The sequence below is a fragment of the Lonchura striata genome, chromosome 28 (genome assembly GCF_046129695.1).
Source record: "Lonchura striata isolate bLonStr1 chromosome 28, bLonStr1.mat, whole genome shotgun sequence".
Taxonomy (NCBI): domain Eukaryota; kingdom Metazoa; phylum Chordata; class Aves; order Passeriformes; family Estrildidae; genus Lonchura; species Lonchura striata.
In genome coordinates, this window is record NC_134630.1 from 7892464 (window position 1) to 7915247 (window position 22784).

Here is a 22784-nt window from a genome sequence, read left to right on the forward strand (position 1 = left end):
CGGTCCCCGACTGTCTCCCCCGCCTCCGCCGCCGGTGCCAGCCGGTGCCTCGCACCCCGCTGAGCTCATGGCCCGGCTCCGGCTGTCACCGGCGCAGCTGTCGGAGCGGGCACGGAGGCGTCCCCGCGGGCAGGGACCGGGCGGGGGGCGGGGGACATTCCCGGTGGGGGCGACGTTCCCTTATTCCCGCCGGGAATGCACCGAACGTCCCGCCGAGATGGGGGGGACGCGGCGGCCCCGCGGGTGCCACCGGAGCCGGCACGGCGGGGACGTCACGCGGCGGTTTCAGTTACGCTGCCTTTTGTCCCGGCGACACCTGGCAGGTACGACGCCAGGCCCAGCCGGTGGCACCGCGGAGCGCCGGTGGGCTCGGAGGCTCTGGGCTGGAGACCCCTCCCCAGCTCCCGGCACGGCTCGGCCAGGGTCAGGCCCCTGCTGGCGCTGTCACCTCCGCGGCTCCGCGGGGTCCCCGCGGTGTCCCCGCGGGTCCCGGCAGCCACCAAAAGGGGACACTGGCGGAGAAGCCCCCGCTGGGACCCCTCCCCAAAACCCAAAGCTACTGGGACCAGTCAGAGCACTGGGAAACAGCAGAGTGGGGGGCTCGGGGGGGGCTGGGGGGACAGGGACAGCCCCGAGGACAGCCTCGATCCCGGGGGTCACAGCTGGGCTCCAGGGGACCGGACCCCCCCTGCGCCCCCTCCCCAAAATACCCCCGCTGGAGCAAAGGGCCTGGCAAGGAGGAGATTTTTGGGGAAGGGGACGTTTGGGATTGGCTGGGGGGGTGGGACGAAGGGGAATTTGGGGGTGGGTATGGGGGGCTTTGAGAGGCTTTTGTTCCCTGGTCCTGCCAGCCTCGTGCTGCCCACGCAGAGTGGGGGATGAGCACAGGGACACGGGGACACCCCCACAGCACCGAGGAGGCTCCGAACACCCCCCAAAATCGGCGGGGGCCGAAGACAACGGCTGCAACCCTCTCCTCCTCCTCCTCGTGCTGCTGGTGGGGCCGGGGGCGGCGGGGCTGGGATGCGGGGCTGGGATGCGGGGATGGCGTTGTCATGGCAACCCCGCATCCAGCCTCAGCCTTGGCGCTGCTGCACCGCAGCGCATCCACCCCCCCGACCCCTCTCAACCCCCCCCGGTCACACCCTGGACCCCCCCACAGATCCCCCAACCCCTCTCCCACCACCAGCTGCAACTGCAAACCCCCCCCATCCCCAAAAACCCCCAAAATCCCTTTCCCACCTCATGGTACCACCCCCAAAAAGGCCAAGCTCAAGCCATCCTTTTCCACCCCCTCCCCAAATCCATGGGGACCCCCCCCATAAAAAAAAAAACCAGCCCAGGAGACAAAGATCCACTGGGAATGATCCTCTTTAATGCTCATTTTCCACACAATTGCCAAATGGGAACGTGGTGTGCAAGATGGGGAGTGTGTGCTGGTGGTCACGGGCAGGGGCTGGGTTTTGGGGTGGGGTGGTGGTCACAGCCACCCCACCCACCCCAAAAAATGCCCCCCACCAACCTCCAAACCTTCCAGCTGAGAAAAAAACAATATAAAGCACTAAAGGTGAAACATTCAGTGCCCCCTCCCCGAACACGTAGGACGATACATTCAAAGGTAAAAGCCCCCATGGGCATTTATTTGGGGGGGGGGGAGCAAATATAAATAACCCCCCCCTCAAAAAAACTGACAGAAAAAGAAAAGGTTTAGTTTCTTCAGTTTTCACGATTTTTGTCTTTTTTTTTTTTTTTTTTTAATCTTAAAAAGTCATTACAAAAAGAACCATCGAGGAGCCTCCTACAAAAACAGGTTAGTGTTTGTCCCAAGGGGGAATTTAGGGGGAGTCCTCACATTCTGTGCCCCCCCAGCCCTGCCCTGACCCCCCCTTTGGTGCTCTCCTCTCATAAAACCCCTTAAAAATTGCACGTGATGTTTGGTTCTGAACAGCTTTGGGCAGCTCCTGGGTGGATGTGGCAGGGGGGGGCTGCTTTCCACTCCCCCCAAAAAATGAGGGGCTGGGGGGTGCCTTTGTTCAGCCCCCACCCAAAAATTTTGTGGGGGAAGGCTTGGGGTGGGAAGGGGCATCAGTGCAGCGAGCTGGGCAGGTCTCAGCCTCATGCTGCATGTGAGGGGGGGGTTAAAATCAATTTTGGGGGGGGGGGGAGGGTCATAACAGTTTTTTTGGGGGGCACAACCATTTTGGGTGGGGCCAAAACACCAGGGACAACCCCACAGCAGCACCCCCTAACCCCCTCAGGGATGGGACCCTCAAGGTTGTCCCAGCTTTGTCCCGTCCCCTCCCCCCAAAAAAAATCGAGACCCAGCCCCTCCACCCCCCATTTTGAGGGGTGTTTGGGGGAGAAAACTGTGGCTCATCCAGGGAAAAGGGGGAGGAAACAAAACAACAAAACACCAAAATTTACCCTGTTCCATCGAGCTGCCCGTGGGGAACAGCTCAGCACCGCTGCTGGGTGGGCTGGGGGACACCTCCTGTGTCCCCCCCCCCCGTGCCAAGCTGGTCCCTTGTCCCCTCCCCGGGCTGGCAGCGGGTGCAGAGCGTGGCTGGCATGGGCATGGCACGGCGGAGACACCCCCACACCTCCCCTGCTGTCCCCATCCCGCCCCTCCGAGCTCATGGGGCAGCTCAGAGAGGGGTGGGGGTCTCGGGGGGAGGGTGGGGGTGGCCCCCGGGCCGTGCTCCCCCTCAGAACTCCACCTTGCAGGCGGGGAAGGTCTCGTCCTGCATGGCCACGGTGCTGTTGCTGCCCAGCACGGTGATGCCCAGCTCCTGCTGCCGCTCGTGCGTCTCCTGGTACCACTCGTGCATCACCAGCGAGTCGAAGGTGGGGATCAAGGTCACCTGAAGGGACGGCCAGGACACCCTGTCAGCCCCCCAGTGCTGGGAAGGGGCACCCAGGACACCCTGTCACCCGCCCCAGTGCCAGGAAGGGCCACCCAGGGCATTTTGTCACCAGCCCCAGCATCTGCAAGGGCCACCCAGGGCATTTTGTGACCCCCCACAGCATCAGCAAGAGGCACCCAGGGTATTTTGTCATCAGCTCCAGCATCACGAAGGGGCACCCACAATGTCCAGTCACCCCCCCAGGCACTGGGAAGGGATGCCCAGAGCAATCTGTCAGCCCCCCAGGACACTTTGCCACCCCCAGCGCCATGATGGAGCCGACCCCACCCTGCTCAGCCCCAGGCTGGGAACTCACCTGGATGTCCACACCCCACTGGTGCTTGCCCGCGAGGAGGGCATCGAGCAGCGGCCGCAGCACGCCCTCCTTCAGGTGGTCATCGCCGCTGACCACGTAGCACAGCGAGCGGATCCGCCGGAAGAACTCCTCGTCCACGGTGCGGGCGCTCCAGGAGCCGGGCAGGTACGCCAGGTCCACGTACACGGGGGGTCCCTGGGAACACGCGACCCTCGTGCCTGCCACGACAGGGGGACAGCGGTCACGACAGGGGGACAGCGGTCACGACGGGCCCCCAAAGACCCCTGAGTGCTGCGCCCGTACCTGCCGGCGATGCCCGCCCGGCTCCGGCCGCCGGCCGGGCTCCAGCGGCGCGGGCGCTGCCGGGGGTCGCGCTGGACGGGCCCTTCTTGTCCCCAAGGGGCGGCCTGGCCTTGTCCCCAGCAGAGCTGGCTGGAGGCCTGGCCTTGGTGGCCGAGGGGACACGAAGGGGCTCGGCCTTGGGGGCGGCGGGCGCCGAGCCCACGTGGGACGGGGTCCTCTTCACTCTGGTGCCGGGGAGCTCCTTGCGGCCGGGGGGCAGTGCCTCGGGGTCCACCATGCAGATTCCGGGCTGGGCAGGGAGGGGACACGGGTCCTTCAGGGGGGCTGGCAGCGGGTCACACGCTCGGGCCACGCTGCGGGGCGGCCGCTCCGAGTCCTCGTCCGACTCCAGCCCGTCGGCCAGGATGGACGGGCAGTCCTCGGTGGCCGGAGGGGCGTCGGAGTCGGAGAGGGTGGGCAGCGACTCGCTGACCGACGTGGGGGGGGTCTCGCCCGGCCGGCCCCGGGGCGGTGCCAGCTCCTGCGACGGGTCACTGTCCGACAGCTCCCGCGGGCTGGCGGCGGCTGAGGGCGACCGCTCGGACTTGGGGTGCTCGAACTCGCAGGGGGACACCAGGCACAGGTCCACGTCGTGGGGCGAGTCTGAGCGGTGGCCGGGCCGTGGCACCATGTCCCCGTCAGCCCAGGGCGGGTGGTGGCACGGCTGCAGCGGCAGCGACAGCCCTCCTTTGGTGGCCTCGGGCTCGGGAGCGTCCCCAGAGCCGCAGGATCGCCGCCCTTCCTCCGGGGGGGACTCGCTGACCGGCGGCAGCACCTGCTCGAAGGACACCGAGAGCGACTCATCCACCTCGGTGGAGTGCGGGGACCCCACCTCGGCTGGCAGCGAGGGCGTGGTGATGGTGGGGGACACGTCAGGGACGTCATCCTTGAAGGGGCTGAGGGACAGGCACCCCGCCTGCTTGTCCGGCACTGCGCCCTCCTTGCCCGTGGCCGCCGGCCATGCGCTCTGCTGCCGGGCGGCGCCAGTGCCCGGCTCCTCAGCGCCGTCCTCCACCGGCGACTGGTGGAAGGGCGTGTGGCCAGCGCTGGCCGGCCCCGAGCTGGCCGGGGACATCATCTCCAGGGTCTTCTCCTCGGAGCTGCCACAGGGATCCTCGGCGCCCTCGGGGCCATGGTTGAGCAGCCCGGTGGGCGTCAGGTCGAAGTTGACGCTGCGGTCGCTCTTGGGGGTCTTGGCCACAGGGGACGGGGGGCACACGGCTCGCATGGAGCTGCTCTCCGGGTAGCGCAAGTGCTGGGGGCTCTCGGGGTCTTCCAGGCCGTTCTCCCAGCAGGACGGATCCCCCGGGCGCCGGGTCCCCCCGTTCTCCAGGGATAAAGGCTCCAGCTCACTGTCGGCCGTGGCGATGCCTTCATCTGTGGATTCTTCCTTCCTTCTCATCTCGCCCTCCTGCTCGGCCTCTAGCAGCATCTCCTCGGGGGAGGAGGACTTGGAGCCATCCGAGGTCCCTGGTTCCTTCCGGGCGTTTTTAGCTTTGGGTTTCTCCAGCTCTTTCTTGAGCGGGGACTTCTTGATGCTGCCCGCCTTGGCCAGGGGCTTGCGGCTCTCCGGGACCGGCGTTTTCCGGGCCAGAGCCTTGGCCGGAGCCTTGGCCTCTGCCTTGGTGTCCTTCGAGTCCTTCCGCAGCGTCTCAGCCTTCACCTCCTTCTTCACCACCTTCACCTCCTTCTTGGCCTCGGCTCCCTCATCCTTCTTTGGTGGCTTCTTCTCCTCCTTCCTGGCCATCAGTTCCTTCTTGGGCGCCGCTTTTTCCTTGTTCGGCTTTGGCTTCGCATCCCCCTTCGCCTTCTCAGCCACCAAGTCCAGCTTGGCTCGGGCATCCTTGGCTTTCTCCTCCTCTGACCCCGTTCTGGCCGCGTCCCCCAGGGATTTTGGCTTCTCCTTCATCCCAGCTTTCACCTCCTTCCTCTCCACCTTCGGAGCCTTCTCCTTTGGCACCAGCGTTGTGGCCTCCACCAAGCTCAGCTTGGAGCCCGACTTGAGGCTCTCCTTGCTCTCCGCCCTCCTCTGCTTCGGCAGCTTCTCCGCCTGCACTGTCTCCTTCATGTCATTCTTGGTGACCACGGGGTGCTTGAGGAACTCCAGGTGCTTCACCTTCTCCAGCCCTTCCAGGATCCGTGCCTGGGGCGTGCAGCCGGGGAACAGCACCCGGATGATCTTCTCGGAGCGGCTGACGGGGTGCCACACCAGCAGGACACACAGCGAGGTCAAGCACTGCAGCGGCAGCTCCTGCTCCCTGGGGAAGCTGTTCCCTGACCAGTGCTGCAGGAGGAACTCCAGCTCCTTGGTGCCCTTCACGGGGTTCAGCACGTACATGTCCAGCCGGCCCACCCCCATCTTCTGGAAGAGCACGGTGGGCTCGGCGCGGGGACCGCTGTCGCGGGCCAGCAGGTTGGGCCGGATGCCCAACTTGTCCAGGTAGTGCAGGGTCAGCGCGGCCTCGTCGCAGCTCTTCAGCACCCGCGAGTCACCCTCGATGTCCTTCAGCTTCTCGCAGGCGTTGAGGAAGACGACACCCAGCTCGGGCGAGATGAGGTTCTTGGCCCAGTCACCGTTGCCCTGGGAGCTCTGCGAAGGGTCCTCCTCCAGCTCGGCCAGCTTCCTCTGCAGCAGGCTGTTGATGCCGGGCAGGCTGTCTGTGCCCGCGTGCGTCACCAGGATGGAGTCGATGCGGTCCAGGTGCCTCACCAGCTTCCAGAAGGAGGATTTGGGGTTGGAGCCGCCATTGACCAAGACGTTGAAGCCGTTGACGGCGAAGAAAGCCGAGTCCCCTCTCCCGCCTGGGAAGATGTAGCAGCAGGGTTTGGAAAGCTTCAGGAATCCCACCATGGTGGGGGGCTCCAGTAGGTCAAAGGGGGACTGGGGCTCCAGAGACTCCGACAGGTACTCCATGAACTCCTCCAGCCCCTCCATCTGCGGCAGCACGCAGCCGGGGTTGTAGCGCAGCTCGATGAAGTCCTGCAGGTTGTGGTGCTCCAAGCCCGAGTCCCTCCACTCCCCAAAATCAGGGCAGCTGATAGTCAGCCTGGCCTTGGCCGAGGGGTCTGCAGAGCTCAGGATCTCGCCCACCTGCACAGAGCGGCAGCTTCAGGTAGGAGGGGGCACCGAGGTCACCCCCACCCCCCACCAGGATGGACCCGTGGGGGTGGGAGGTGTCCAGGGACACATTAAACCATTGGATCCAAGCCTGCTGCCTGCTTTCTGGAGGGATTTTGGGGTGCCAGCACCCTCTGCTGCTGGGCAGGGTCCTGGGGGGTGGGTGGCTCCCAAGGTGGGGCTTTCCCTGATCCCTCACCCTGGCTGCAGCTGTGGATCCAGCTGAGGATCTGCCCCCCTAAATCCCCATGATCCGCACCCCAAAACTCCCAGGAGCTGCACCCCTTAATCCCCAGGATCTGCACCCCAAATCTCCCAGGATCTGCACCCCTAAATCCCCTGGATCTGCACTCCAAAACTCCCTGGATCTGCACTCCAAAACTCCCTGGATCTGCACCCCTAAATCCCCACGATCTGCCCCACAAGACTCCCAACATCTCCTCCCTAAATCCCCAGGATCATCCCCCTCCCCGCACCTCCTTGTCCGTGAAGATCTGGATGAAATCCCGCAGGGAGAAGCAGCCGGTCTGCAGCATCATCTCCCCGGTGTCCTCCACACAGGGCCCCGCAAACACCAGCAGCTTGTGCTGCGACACGTCCGTGATGAGGTTCCGCAGCTGGGGACACCAGGACAGACAGAGGGGACACCGTGTCAGGACAGAGGGGACACCGCGGGGACAGCACCGAACCCGTCCCGCAGCAGCGGCCCCAGCTCACCTCATCGCACAGCGATTTGTCAGAAGGGTTGAGCAGCACCAGGGTCTCCAGCACGTCACCGCGGTGGTGGAGGGTCCGCTGACCTGCGGGGATGGAGTGGTGACAGCCATGCCCCCCCGGTTTGTCCCCGTGGGGGTGGCATGGCCGGGTGCTGCCCGGTTTTCTGGAGGAAGAGGGACAGGCACGGTCCCGCTGCCAGACACCGTGGGGGCCGGGGGACACATTTCCCGTGTCCTTCCTGCCCGGAAGGGGAGGGAACAGCAGCGGGGACAGGTGGGGGAGACTCCCCCAAAATGCTCTGGGTGCTCCAGGGGCAGGTTTGGGGTTGATTTCCCGCTGTAAGCAGGGAAACACCCAGCGGGGACCCAGCCGGGGGTGGGATGTGGGGGGAAAAGACACTGGGGCAGCCTCAGCTCCATTTTCCCATTTCCATCGCTCCATGGAAAATCCCATCCTGCCCCAGGGTGGGAGAAGGATGTGGCTCCTCACGTGGGGGATCACGGGGTTTGGATGGGAGGGACACAAAGTCGGGCCTGTTCCCACAAAACCCGGGAGAAGGGAATGGGAAGGGGGCACCCCTGATTCCAACACCCCCTTTCCCACCCTTCCCTGGCATCCAGGAGACATTCTCCCCATTCTTCCTGGTTTTTATCCCATATTTTACCTTTGACAATGCTGGAGAAGGTGGCCGAGTGCCGGGACACAAAGAGCTTCAGCTGCTCGTCCAGGTTACAGCAGGTGAGGTCGATGTCCCACGAGCGGATCCCTGTGGGGGAAAAACGCTAACTAAAAATTTGGGACTGGGGGCTCAGAATCCGCCAGCGCCATCCCCAAAACCCACACAGTGCCAGCTAGGGCTGACCCCATAAAATCCTCCCTAAAGCCCCCCCAAAAATCCCACCCTAAGGTGTTTTTGGGGTGCCTCCAAGCCCACCTGTGCCGACACCTGCCCAGCAGGTGAGCTCCTTGTGCCGTGACTCACGGCAGCTCCGGCTCTGCCAAATCCCAAATCCTGACCCCCCGGGGCACGAGCAGCTCTGCCAACACCTCCAAAGGTGCCAATTAGGGAATTAAAAGATTTGGCGCTACCTGCCAGCACCAGGGACAGGTGCAGCACCTGAACAGCCCTTCGGGACTTCCCAGAAGGGATTTTGGGAGCCTATTCCCCAAAATTTGGGTGGCCCAGGGTGCTCTGGGTAATGGGTGGAGAATGGGTGGGGGATGGTGTAACCGGCCCGGGGTTGCACAAGGGTTTGTGGCCGTTTTGGGGTGGTTTTGATGAGGTTTGGGGCAGGCTCACAGTGAGGGGACAAAGGAGCAGGGCTGGGAATGTCCCTCCCATCCTGGCTTTGGGATCTGCCCCGCTGGGATGTTCCGGGGTCTGAGACCCCCCCCCAAATCCGGGACTGCTCAGAGGGGGGTGTGGGGGCTGGACTGGGGGGGGTCCCTGCAATACTGGGGTAAATCCTGGGCATTTAGGGGCGGATCCTTGGGGGGCGGACAAATTCAGGAGGAGCAAATTCTGGGGGTCTTGAGAGGAAGGAAGAGCTTGAGGTTTCAGACCCCCGAGGATTTTGGGGCAGCAAAAAGAGGCAGATCTGCGATTTTACAAGGGCGAACGCGAGGGCGCAGATCCGGCCGGGGGTGGGGGGCAGGAAATGGGGCAAATCCTGGGAATTTCAGGGCGCAAACCCTGAGAAGCCAAAGGAGCGAATCCCGGGGGGTTGGGGAGGAACGGGGCAGCCCGATCACGCCGCGGTGCCTCGGGGGCATCCCCTCGGGGGGCTCCTCCGGTGGAGGCGGGCGGGTCCCCCGGAGCATCATGCGGTCTCACCTCGCTCCAGCTGCTGCAGGGCGGCGGCCCGGAGGCCGGGGCGGTGGCAGCCGCCGCCCACGATGGCGAGCAGCGAGAAGCGGCGCGGCCCCGCGGCCGGAGCCGCCGCAGCCGCCGGTGCCGCCGGAGCCGCCGCCATCTTCGGCGCCCCCCACCCGCCCGCCGGCCACGCCCCCTGCGTCACCGCGGCCATGCCACACCCATGATGTCACTGCCAGCCAATAGGAGGCGCCGCAGGGGAGGCGGGAGGGCGGGCGGAGGGAGGAGAGAGGGTTCTTAAAACGGCAACGCGCGGGTGGGGCAGAGTGTGGGGCCCGCCTGGGCCGCGCGAGTTGGGGGGCTATGGATGGGGATGCGGGATCGGGGATGGGGATGCGGGATCATGGGTGGGGATGAGGGATTCTGGATGGAGATACGAGATTCTGGATGCTGGATCATGGGTGGGGATCCAGGATTCTGGATGCGGGATCATGGATGGGAATGCGGGATCCATGGATGGGGATCCGAGATTCTGGATGGGGATGCGGGATTCTAGATCGAGATTTGGAATTCTGGATGCGGGATTCTAGATCGAGATTTGGAATTCTGGATGCGGGATGCGTCCGGACCGGGCTGTACGAGCCCCCCCGCATCCCGCTGCCCGCGGATTCTCCATCCATCCGCCCCGGTGCCGTGACCACGGGAGGATCCAGGACTCAGCTCCGTGCCCGTCCCCGCAGCGCTCCCATTCCTGCTTCCCCTCTCCCACAACGGGATGAGATTCCCACTCCTATCCCTCATTCCTGCCCCAACCTCAGATTCCCGACAGGAAGGGGGGCAGGATGGGGACCCCACCCCTCCCTCAGGACCCTGCCCAGCGGCAGAGGGGGCTGGGAACCTCAAAATTCCCCCAAAAAGCAGGCGGCAGGCGTGGATCCAATGGTTTAATGTGTCCGCGGACATCGCCAGCCGGCGGGCCGGGGCAGCGGCGGTGCTGTGCGGGTCCATCCCGGCGCGGGGACGGGGCTGGGGCCGCAGGCGGGTGTCCCCCGCTGTCCCCCGCTGTCCCCCGCTGTCCCCGCTCCCTCAGGAGCACTTGAGGATGAAGAGGATGCAGGAGGTGCCGCGGGGGCAGCTGCAGAGCTTCCCGGTGCGTGCCCCGCGCCGCACCGCGCACTGCGGGGCGGCACCGCCAGCCCCGGCGCGGACCCCCACCAAAGGGGGTTTGGGGTCTCCCCCGGACCCCCAGGGCGAGCTCCCGCCACCCCCAGCCCCGCCGTACCCAGGGCACCCAGCTCCGGCGCCGGCGGTCCCGCCTGCCCAGCTCGTCCAGCACCTCCCGGAGCGCCTCCACCTGCACCGGAGCGCCCCCGATTCCCGGGACACCCAGGGGCTCTGCATCCGCCACCCCCGATTCCCGGGACACCCAGGGGCTCTGCATCCGCCACCCCCGATTCCCGGGACACCCCGCATCCGTCACCCGCTATTCCCGGGACACCCAGGGGCTCTGCATCCGTCACCCGCTATTCCCGGGACACCCCGCATCTGCCACCCCCGATTCCCGGGACACCCAGGGGCTCTGGATCCGTCACCCCCGATTCCCGGGACACCCAGGGGCTCTGGATCCGCCACCCGTGATTCCCGGGACACCCCGCATCCGCCACCCGCGATTCCCGGGACACCCAGAGGCTCTGGATCCGCCACCCCCGATTCCCGGGACACCCAGGGGCTCTGGATCCGCCACCCCCGATTCCCGGGACACCCAGGGGCTCTGGATCTGCACCCAGGCACACTCAGGAGAGGATAAGTAGGTGACTTGCTGAGATTCAGCCCACATAACACGAAACACAACCGTTGATTTTCCCGTTCTTTATTTTAGGAGACTAAGAGGCTAACAGGCTATCTCCTCTGAGCCAGACTCATTTCAGGTCCAACGTGGATTCACATCACCAGTCATCCAAAAGATAAGTCAGGGCCAGGGCCTGGAGATGGGAGCAGTGTCTTCCTTCTGCACCGATGGGGATTTTCATCCCCTGATATGTGCAAGATAAGTGCAGGGTTACAACCCACAGAGGGGATGGAAGAGAGGTGCTGGGTTGGGACTCCCCAGGAGGGGTTTTTGAGTCAGTTTTGGAGATGGGGATGTGCAAGGAGTGTCCCCTTAGGCCACCTAAAGGGAAAGTGTCTGTTTTGACCACAGTGCTGAGGTGCTCAGGGCAGAGCAGTTCTGGTGTGTGTCCTGTCACTTGTCTCTGGTGCACTCTGTGTTCTTTGGGTCTCTCGGTCCTTTCTTCTCCTCAAAAGCTCTCTCTCCCTGTCCTGTGTCACGGGTGTCTGCACGTATTTGTCCCACAGCTGCTCTGCCCTGCTGCATAGCCTGTAATAGCACAAGTCCTGGGGACTTGAAATTTGTTATGCAGGGTGTAGTTGGGCTCTGGATTATATGGGGAGATTGACATAACATGTTTGGTGATGCTAAGTTGTCCTGCAGCCGTTTGACACTAGTCCTGACTTCCTTTCAGATGCAGACAGTTCAAATCTGTGGCCAAGGGCCCCAGTCCTGGGTGAGGGTGTTGCCATGAGCAGGTCAGTCATTGTTTGCATTTGCAGGAGCAGCCTCAATGGTGACTGTGTCACAGCAGTGTTCTTTGCCTTTATTTTTAGGAGGTCCAGGCAGACAGCAGCAGTCAAGGCCCAGTGTGCCAGGTGAGCAGCGGACAGAAGCAGTTGGTTTTGCTCAGGTTTCAGTTTCTGGTGCAATTGTAAGCTTTTGTGCTCTAGGGATTCGACTCGGGGTACTCACACCTCCGTCACCGATGGACCGGTGCCGGGAGCGCAGCTTCGCATTTTCCAGCCTTCCTTGCTGAGGTGGTTTTGAGATGGTTTTGAGGAATTTATGCGATTGTTTTCTTTTGTTCGTAGCTGGTGCATGAGAAGGGCCGTGGGGACTTCTTGGTTGTTACGGTTTTTGCTTCAGGTGCTCATGACAAGGGTTTTTTTGGGTTGAGTGTTGTTGGATTTCTTTTTGATCGGTTTACCATGGCTTTTATGGGTCAGAGCAGGGAGTAGAGGGTAGGTTTTGAATTCGGTTGTGGAGGCGTTTATTAGCGCGAGTGCCTTGTGTTTGTTTTGGTTGGTTTGAGGTATTGTCCTGTAGTTAATTAATGAGGTTTTTTAAATATTGATAATTGCATTCTTGTTTATTATGTTATAGGGGTTTTATTCATTTGTCTTATTTAATTGCCGAGAATGTTTTATTGTCCCAGAGAATTTGGGAGATATTGTTTGTGATTACATTTCTCTTTGTTTATTTCTAGGTGGTATTTGTGTTTTGATGGTTTGAGGCATTATGGGTTTATTGAGTTAGGAATAATTATTTTGTTGTTGTTAATATGATTTTTGTAGTTGGATGTATTTGTTGTTTTTTATTAGTTTTATTTTTATAAAATAAATTTTTTGGGAACATGGGCATTTCTATGGTAGATCTTTATAGGTAGTGATTTTATTTGGGTGGTGAGTTTTTCCTTTCTTTGTGGTTTTGATTTTTTTATATTGGTAATTATTTGGTGGGGTTTTTTAGTTAATTTTATAGAGCATTGGGTTCTCTTTATGAGTCAGTGTAGTGGTAGAATTTTGTTTTTTTTAAGAAACTTTCAGGGTCTCTTGTATGGTTTGGAGTATAGTAAGTTAGTTGGTGCTTGTTTTTTTAGTATTTTTTGTGATTTGCTGTGTGGGTTTCTATAGGGTTTTTTTAAATGTTTCGTTTTTGTGACGTGATAAGAGCTGCCAGTGAAAGGAGTGTAGTGCGGTTTTTTTTGCTGGTAGTTGGTTGGCTGGTGGAGCCTTTCGGAATTTTTTGGACGGTATTGGTGGGAATTTGATGCTGCCTGTTTTGGCATTTTATTTTTAGGAATTAGATTATAACTGCAGTGTTTTAACTATAACTCTAATGAAACAAAACAAATGCATAAATATGAAAATGGGAACAAAAAACTTCAATTTGAAATTTAAGTGGAATACATATAAGTAACACATGTAACATAAATAATATTATCCATTAATATTAGATTTTATATTGTTTGATATAGAGTGTTTTATATGTTATATAAACACATATAAATATAGACCATAAATATAAACAAAATATCCATATAGAGATGTATAAATATGTGGATATATAAATATAAATAGAAAAAATACAAAATAATAGGAATCAATATAGTACATAATGAATATTTTACTAAATATGTCTCATTATAACACATTGTCATAAATTTTATATATCGAAATATAGTACTTCAATATATTGTGATAGAATATATAAGTACTTGTAAAAATCAAAAATAGAAATAAAAAAATATTTAAATATGGTTTAAAATAAAGGGGATTTTATTTTCTATTTGGTAGTAGGTAGGGGTTTTATGATAAGAATTATGAATAAAAATAAAATTAGAAATCTTTGTATAGAAATATATCCTAAATACGTTAAGATCTATATAGAAATTTAAAGGTGAGTAAATATAAGTATTAGTAGTATGTACGAAATAGAATTTAAATAAAAAAATATCTATCTTGCTACTGCATTATATATAAAATAATATATTTATAAAGACATCAATGTAAAGTAGAAATGCAAATGTGACTATAATGATGAAAAAATATATAAATATTCAAGTATCATTTATAGAAAGGGCTTTATTTTGTTTTTATTTGGTTAGAGGCAGGGCTTTAATGGAAAAAATATGAATATACATTTTATTTTGATGTTCTAAATATGGAAATATATAGTCAATGTATACAGATATATATATATAAATATAAAATAGAAATAAAAATAAGTATTCGGAAGAGATAGAATATAAATAACAGCATACATCAATCTACATTTAAAATGTAAATTTCATTATAAATGCGAAAAATAGAGATAAATTTAAACTGAGTTTAAATAAAGGGTTTTTTAAAAAAGATTTTTACTTGGATAGAGGCAGGGTTTTATTTTAAGCAATATAGACCTTTTAGAAATCTAAATCTAAGTATGGAAATATGTAAGCAATCTATTAAGATATGTATAAAAAATAAAATGTAATAAAATAGCAATAAATGTAAGGAATTATGAAAATACAATTATATATCAATATACATTATAAATCCGAATGTGAATATAAATGTGAAAAATGTAAAAATAAACTCTGTTGAAATGCAGTTTAAGAGGAAAGGTTTTTTCTTTCGGTTCCTATCGGGTCAGAGGCAGGGTTTTTGTTCCGTTCTTTCCCGCGCGGATCTTTGGGGCATTCGCTGCTGACGGCGCAGTGCTGCCGCCGTGTGGGCAGAGAGCGGCACTGCAGCCCGCCGCCCGCGGCCGCCATCTTGGGAGGGGCTTGGCGCGGACTCGCTTGACCTTCTCGAGAGGGCGCGAAAACGAGGACGTTGAAATTCGAGGACCCGTGTCTGTTTTTTACACTGCCTGAATTGCTCGTACCGCCGGCGCCCCGCGACGGGATTTTCCGCGGCGGTTACGATGCCGTGCACACGGGCTGTGGGGTCAGGAGCGCCGCGAGCGTGCGGGTTTTTGGCGGGAGCCGACAGGCATCGGCAAAAAACGCCTGTCACCATCAAGGTCCCCACGGACCGCCATCTTGTCGCGGACTCACTTGACAAGTGCTGCCGCCTTGTGGACACAGGGCGGTACTGCAGCCCCGCAGCCAGCGCGACCCCAAAACCACCGGGACGGCCCTGGAACGCCCAAAATTCCCTTCGGGACCCAGATAACCCCCCTGGGACCACCAAAATTCCCTTCAGGACCCCGAAAACCCCCCTAGGACGCCCAAAATTCCCATCAGGGTCCCCAAAATTCCTCCTGGGAAGCCCCCAAAAGTCTTTGAGACTCCCAAAATTCTACACGGGACCCCCAAAATTCCTCCCAAAAACCCCCTGGGACACCCAAAATTATCCCCAGGACTCCAAAACCCCCCTGGGACCCAAAAAAACCCTATCAGGGTCCCCGAAATTCTTCCTGGGACCCCCAAAACCCCCCTGAGACCCCTAAAATTCCCTTCAGGACCCCAACCCACCCCCGTGGGATCCCTAAAATTCTACCCGGGACCCCCAAAATTCCTCCCAAAAACCCCCTGGGAGGCCCAAAATTTCCTTTCAGGACAGCAAAACTTCCCCTGTGCCTCCCAAAATTCCCATTGGGACCCCAAAACCCCACTTGGGACCCCCAAAATTCCCTTCAGAACCCCAAACCCTCCCCAGAACCCACAAAATTCTACTCGGGACCCCCAAAATTCCTCCCAAAAAAACCCTGAGACCCTGAAAATTCCCCCCCCAGGACTCCAACCCCCCCTGGGACTCCCAAAATTCCCTTTGCGACCCCAAAACCCCCCCTGGGACCCACAAAATTCCCTTCAGGACCCCAAAATTTCTCCTGGGACCCCCCAAATACTTCCAGAGACCCCCAAAATTCCCTTCAGAACCCCAAACCCTCCCCAGGACCCACAAAATTCTACTCGGGACCCCCAAAATTCCTCCCAAAAAACCCCTGAGACCCTCAAAATTCTCCCCAGGACTCCAAAACCCCCCCTGGGACCCCTCAAAATTCCCATCAGACTCCCCGAAATTCCTCCTGGGACCCCCCAAAACTCCTTGACACCCCAAAATTCCCTTCAGGACACCGAAAGTCCTCATGGGACCCCCCAAAACCCCCTGAGACCCCCAAAATTCACATCAGGGTCCCCGAAATTCCTCCTGGGACCCCCCAAAAACTTTGTGAGACCCCAAAATTCGCTTCAGAACCCCAAACGCACCCCCAGGGACCCTCAAAATTCCACCCAGGACTCCAAAACCCCCCCTGGAACGCCCAAAATTCCCTTCGGGACTCCAAAACCCCCCCTGGGACCCCTAAAAATTCCCATCAGAGTCCCCGAAATTCCTCCTGGGACCCCCCAAAACTCCTTGAGACCCCCAAAGTTTCCTTCAGGACCCCAAACCCACCCCCAGAACCCCCAAAATTCTATTCAGGACCCCCGAAATTCCTCCCAAAAAAGCCCTGAGACCATCAAAATTCTCCCCAGGACTCCAAAGCCCCCCCTGGGACTCCCAAAATTCCCTTCGGGACCCCAAAACCCTCCTGGGACCCCCAAAATTCCCATCGGGGTCCCCAAAATTCCTCTTGGGACCCCCCAAAAACTCCCAGAGACCCCAAAATTCACTTCAGGACCATAAAACCTCCCCAGGACCCCCAAAATTCTACCCGGGACCCCCAAAATTCCTCCCAAAAAAGCCCTTAGACCCCCAAAATTCTCCCCAGGACTCCAAAACCCCCCCTGTGACTCCCAAAATTCCCTTCAGGACCCCGAAGTTTTTCCTGGGACCCCAAAAACTCCAGAGACCAAAAAATTCCCTTTGGGACCCTCAAAACCCCGCCTGGGACCCCCAAAATTCCCTTCGGGACTCCAAAAACCCCCCTGTGACCCCCAAAATTCCCATCACGGTCCCCAAAATTCCTCCTGGGACTCTCCCAAAAACTCCCTGAGACCCAAAAATTCCCTTCAGGACCCCAAACCCTCCCCAGGACCCACAAAATTCTACTCGGGACCCCCAAAATTCCTCCCGAAAACCCCCTGAGACCCCCAAAATTCTCCCCAGGACTCCAAAACCCCCCCTGGGACTCCCAAAATTCCCATCAGGGTCCCTGAAATTCCTCCAGGTACCCCCAAAAACCCCCTGAGACCCCTAAAATTCCCTTCTGGACCCCAACCCACCCCCGTGGGATCCCCAAAATTCTACATGGGACCCCCAAAATTCCTCCCAAAATCCCCCTGGGACGCTCAAAATTCCCTTCAGGACCCCAAAACCCCTGCCTGGGACTCCCAAAATTCCCATTGGGACCCCAAAACCCCCCCTGGTCCCCCAAAATTCCCTTCCGGACTCCAAAAACCCCCCCGGGAGCCCCAAATTCCCATCGGGGTCCCCAAAATTCTTTCTGGGACCCCCCAAAAACTTCCTGAGACCCCAAAATTCACTTCAGGACCCCAAACCTCCCCCCCAGGACCCCCAAAATTCTACTCGGGACCCTCAAAATTCCTCCCAAAAACCCCCTGAGACCCTCAAAATTTTCCCCAGGACTTCAAAACTCCCCCTATGACTCCCAAAATTCCCTTCGGGACCTCAAAACTTCCCCCAGGACCCACAAAATTCTACTCGGGACCCCAAAATTCCTCCCAAAACTCCCCTGAGACCCTTAAAATTCTCCCCAGGACTCCAAAAACCCCCTGGGACACCCAAAATTCCCTTCAGGACCCCAAAACCCTCCCTTGGACCCCCAGATTTCTTTTCAGGACCCCTGTGGGAACTCAGAATGTCTCTCAGACATCTTTAGAGGTTCCAGGCCTTGGTCAGAAGCATATGGGACCCTGGCAGGCAGCTGGAAACAGCTGTGATTGTGAGTTTGAGCCATGGAATGAGTTACCAACTTTGGAGGTGGAACAAGCAGTCACAAAAGGTTAGATAGTATAGTAAAAGTAATTACAAAGTAGAGGGGAAATTTTTTTAGTATTGTACAGGGGGGTTTTAGCACCTGTACAGGGGGGTTTTCACTTTGTACATGGGGGTCAGGAGTTCTAAGATGGAGGAAAGTGGGCTGATCCTGTTCTTCCTCCTTCTTTTTCCTTACCTCCATGTTCTTGGTGATGTTGGCACTCACAGATTGGTTTAGAGTAGAAAAACACTTGGCAACGTAGGTAGTAGGTACTGGAGAATAATTGTAAACATGTTATACGTAATATATCTTATAAAAGATAGCAGCAGCCCTGGGTGGGGGGAGAGATGAAGAAGACAGCAGATAGAGAGGATGTCAGGGTGTGTGTGTGCCTCTACCCAGGCCGCTGATCAAACAGCCGCAGTCCAAGAACATAATCTGTTAGATAACTAGCGATAAACTGCCTTGAGACTGAACAGCTAAAGCCTGCGGAGCTTTTCTTTGGAAGCAGGGGTTGGAGGAGGAATTTCACCATATGAGACCCCAGAGCAAGGCTGGGGCTCTCACAGACCCCAAATTCCTCCTGGGACCCCCCACAAACTCCCAGAGGTCCCCAAAATTCCCGTCAGAACCCCAAACCCTCCCCAGGACACACAAAATTCCACTCGGGACCCCCAAAATTCCTCCCAAAAAACCCCCGAGACCCCTAAAATTCTCCCCAGGACACCACAAGCCCCCCTGGGACACCCCAAATTCCCATCAGGGTCCCTGAAATTCCTCCTGGGAGACCCAAAACCCCACTGAGACCCCCAAAATTCTCTTTGGGACCCCAAACCCCCCCCCCGGGAGCCCCAAAATTCCCATCAGGTTCCCCGAAATTCTTTCTGGGACCCCCCAAAAACTTCATGAGACCTCAAAATTCCCTTCAGGACCCCAAACCCACCCCCAGGACCCTCAAAATTCTGGTCGGGACCCACAAAATTCCTCCCAAAACCCCCCTGAGACCATCAAAATTCCCTTTGGGACCCCAAAACCCCTCCCGGAACGCCCAAACTTCCATTTGGGACCCCAAAAAACCCCCTGGGACCTCCAAAATTCTCATCAGGGTCCTCGAAATTCCTCCTGAAACCCCCCAAAACTCCTTGAGACCCCAAAATTCCCTTCAGGACCCCTAAATTCCTCCTGGGACCCCCCAAAACCCCCTGAGACCCCCAAAATCCACTTGAGGACCCCAAAACCCCCCAGGACCCACAAAATTTTACTTGGGACCCCCAAAATTCCTCCCAAAGACCCCCTGAGACCCCCAAAATTCTCTCCAGGACATCACAAGCCCCCCTGGGACACCCAAAAACCTCTCCAGGACCCCAAAATCCCCCCTGGGACTTCCAAAATTCCCTTTGGGACCCCAAAACCCCCCCTGGGACCCCCAAATTTCCCTTCAGGACCCCAAAATTCCTACTGGAACCCCCCAAAAACTCCCAGAAACCCCCAAAATTCCCTTCAGAACCCCAAACGCTCCCCAGGACCCACAAAATTCCACTCGGGACCCCCAAAATTCCATCCAAAAACCCCCTGAGACCCTCAAAATTCTCCCCAGGACTCCAAAACTCCCCCTGGGTTGGCCAAAATTCCCTTTGGGACTCCAAAACCCCCGCTGGGACCCCCAAAATTCCTATCAGGGTCCCTGAAATTCCTCCTGGGACCCCCCAAAACCCCCTGAGACCCCCAAAATTCTACTTCAGGACCCAAACCCTCCCCAGGACCCACAAAATTCTCTTTGGGACCCCAAAATTCCTCCCAAAAACCTCTTGAGATACCCAAAATTCTCCCCAGGACTCCAAAACCCCCCCTGGGATGCCCAAAATTCCCTTCAGGACCCCCAAAACCCCACTGGGACCCCCAAAATTCCCATTGGGACCCCAAAACACTCCCTGGACCCCCAAAATTCTATTCGTCACCCCAAAACACCTTCTGGGACCTCCAAATTTCTCTTTAGGACCCCTGAAATTCCTCCTGGGACCCCAAAAACTCCCTGAGACCCCCCCAAAAACCTCTCCAGGACCTCAAAACACCCCCTGGGACCCCCAAAATTCCCATCAAGGTCCCCAAAATTCCTCCTGGGACCCCCCAAATACTCTCTGAGACCCCCTAAATTCCCTTCATGACTCCCCAAAACCCCCCTTGGGACTCCCAAAATTCCTCCTGGGATGCTGCAAAGGCCTTCCAGAGCCCCCCAGGACCCCCCCAATTTTGGGTCCCCCCCCAATTCGGGGTTCCCCCCGATTTTTGGGTCCCCAGGCTGGTGGCTCATGAGGACGACCCCGACTCGGACCCCGAACGCCCCCCGGATTCAGCCCTCCATGTGTCCTTGGTATCAGAGGCTGGAATTGCAGAGTTGCCACTTTACCCCCAGACATAATTTTTGATGTGGTTGTGCCACTTGAACAGTATTTGAAATCTGTTTGTGCTCTTGCAGCAGCATTTCCGAACCACAATGGAAATTTAGCCCTTCTGCCTGGGGCTGCTCACAGAATCGTGGAATCCCAGAAGGGTTTGGATGGGAAGGCACCTTTATTTAAAGCTCGCCCCGTTCCACCCCTGCCATGGGCAGGGACACCTTCCACCGTCCCAGGGTGCTCCAAGCCCTGTCCAGCCTGGCCTTGGACACTTCCAGGGATCCGGGGGCAGCCACAGCTTCTGTGGGCAACCTGTGCTGGACAGCAGCTTTGAAAGGCAGAGTGAAGTACAGCTGTGATTTTTGTGCTGCCCCTAACATTGTATTGCCTGGCAAATGTGCCTTTGGGGTTTTTTGGGGTTTTTTGTTTTTTTTTTTTTAGTTTTTTTGGGTTTTTTTTTTTTTTTTAATTTTTGTGACTAAAAAGCTACCTTGTGTTCCTGGAATGTTGCATTCTACCTCTGTTGTTTTCCCAGTCAGTCTGGATCCTCTGCTTACATTTTTTCCTTCGCTTATTAGATGTCGTGGATGTGCTGGCTGTTCTGATGGAGGGCAGTGATGGCTTAGATGAAGGAATTGGGTTCTCTTTAAATGAAGACGTGATTATCCAAACATTTCCCTTCAGTGCTGTTGTCCCTGCTGCATGAGCAGCCAGGAATATGCTGTTGTTTCAGTCTGAAAATGGAACAGGTACAGGGGTTTTTTTATGTTTTATGTGTCATTTCTAGCAGTGGAGTGAAAGCGGCATCACTTCTACCCTCTTGTAATAATTTTTTACCGTTTATCATTTTTTACCTTGAGGCATTTTATTATCTTCCCTGCAAGCAGCAGGAGGTTCAGATTCACGGTGCTTTGTGCTCAGGAGGGGCATTGAAGCTCTGTAGGTGCTTCTGCCCTTTTTCCCTGACCCTGAAGAGAAGGGACACTGTCCCTGCATGGACAGTCTTGGTCTGGAAGTAGCTGGCCTCAGTAACAGCGTTTTAAGGGCAGAGCGTGGCGATCAGGAGAGGAAGGTGGTTCCCGTGCCTGTGGGCAGCTCTTCCTGAGAGCAGGGAGAGGGGACTGCCTTGTTAAGTAGGAAGTGGGTGCGTTTCCCAAGGAAAACTTCAGAAATTAAGCTCCAGGGGCAAACACTGTGAGGTTCTACCACCTCCTTGAGGACATCCTTAAAACCACAGGGGCATCAGCAGGGCTTGGAGCAGGACTGGCCAACCCCAGAGCACCTCACAAAGCCCTCTGTGTGTCTGTGGCAGTCGAGTAGCACCTGGGGGGTGCTGAAAGTCCCAGTTCTGAGAGAAAATTCTGTTTAACTTGTACACGTTGGCTGGGTGTGTCCCCCCAGTACAGCTCGGTTCTTCTCTGAGGCGGTGCCTGTCAGGGTCTCTCCCTGTTAAGGGCCGGGCGTGTTTTTGGCACAACACAGTGAAGGTGGATTATTTGCTTCAGCAAGAGCTGATGATGTCTGGAGGGTTTTTCAGGTACCTCAGCGGCCAGGAGCACCTGTCTAGGTCACTAGGAACACTTTTTGATCTCATTCAGTTCTTTTCTGCGTGAGGCTCTGTGGGCTGCTGGCAAGGCCCAAAGTAAGGAAGGTTGCCCCAGTGTCCGTGCTCATGTCAATAGTTTAATTTATTTGGCTTTTCTAGGAGCAGACATCGTGGAGGACCTTGGTGCTGTTTTCACTGGCCTCCTGCACTCTCCGAGAGAACCCCTTGCTCCCTGCGTGACGTTCCAGCTCTGTGACAAAGCTGCTAAGTATCCTCAGCTCTACCAGTTTAACCAATACTATAGACTCTGGATGCCCAAGCAGTCCCAGGAACCTGTGGTATGGAATCCCTGAAGTCACTGAATTCTTGAGCCAGTATTCCTATAAAATCCTCACAGTCGACAGAGGTAACATTTCCATCAGAAACAGCGTTTTTATTGAGGAGGTAATTCTGCATCTCTTGTTGATCGTGCTGGGGACACACGTTTGCTCCAGGGCTTTTCTCTGATGACACAAGAGGTCTCTGTGGTGTTTGGGAGGCGATGCCAGGGCTCAGGGCTCATACAGAGACTCCTCACCGGGCACAGCAGAGCCTGGTGTGTGCTGTGGCCTCTGTTTACAGCGCCCGGAGTTCCCCCGGGTGGGTGGAGGATCACAGGCCCCTGGGCTGGGTTTGGTGAGTTTTTCTCAGCTCAGCAGTGTGAACACTCCAGATGCCCCTGGGGACACTGCTGGACAGCATCCATCCACTCTCTCCATCCACTCATTTGTACCCAGGAATGTAGGAAACTCTGACTGGGGACGGGCAGTAGTTCTGAAAATCATGCCCTAGCCTTTTTCTTCAGGAACGAACCAAGCGAGTGCCCTGAAACCAGCGGAGCAGCTGCAGGGGCTGAAGGGAACAGAAAGGGCTCCCGGCACCTTTTGCCTCCGTTCTCTGCCATTCCCCAAAAGGCGTCGCAGTCCCTGAAGAGGTGTTTGTCATGCAGCCTGCCAAAATAAAGACCTGTAAAATCCTAGCTCTGCCTTTTGTTTAACGTGTTCTTACTTCCTATTTATGTCATCACAGAAAGCAAGGAAAGAAGAAATGTGTCTGGTTCCCACTATTGCTCCGTGTAGGCATTTTTAAAGGCTGCTGTACTTCTGTCCTCTTTT

The 22784-nt window shown here is 56.2% G+C and overlaps 1 protein-coding gene and 1 long non-coding RNA gene across 2 annotated transcripts; one reads left to right on the top strand and one right to left on the bottom strand.

The window, feature by feature from the left end:
* Window positions 1–1353: 1353 nt before the first annotated feature.
* MAP1S (microtubule associated protein 1S) lies at window positions 1354–9369 on the bottom strand. Its single transcript, XM_021551768.3, has 7 exons — window positions 9231–9369; window positions 8061–8162; window positions 7397–7479; window positions 7156–7296; window positions 3523–6652; window positions 3220–3437; window positions 1354–2861 (listed from the first exon to the last, which is right to left on the bottom strand). Exons 1-7 carry the CDS (start codon window positions 9367–9369, stop codon window positions 2706–2708), a joined length of 3969 nt encoding a protein of 1322 aa, XP_021407443.2. The 3' UTR covers window positions 1354–2705.
* Window positions 9370–11743: 2374 nt separating this feature from the next.
* On the top strand, window positions 11744–20885 carry LOC144247588 (uncharacterized). Its single transcript, XR_013341214.1, has 3 exons — window positions 11744–11795; window positions 11874–11915; window positions 20663–20885. It is a non-coding gene; the product is annotated as an uncharacterized LOC144247588 (long non-coding RNA).
* The last annotated feature ends 1899 nt before the right edge of the window (window positions 20886–22784 follow it).

Bases quoted from the DNA above. Each gene is read 5' to 3' on its own strand.
- MAP1S (XM_021551768.3), bottom strand. From the start codon at position 9,369: ATGGCGGCGGCTCCGGCGGCACCGGCGGCTGCGGCGGCTCCGGCCGCG. The intron at 7,480-8,060 runs GTAAAATATGGG...CCATCCCCGCAG, and splicing joins CTTCTCCAGCATTGTCAAAG to GTCAGCGGACCCTCCACCAC. The intron at 3,438-3,522 runs GTACGGGCGCAG...CTGTCGTGGCAG, and splicing joins CGGGCGGGCATCGCCGGCAG to GCACGAGGGTCGCGTGTTCC.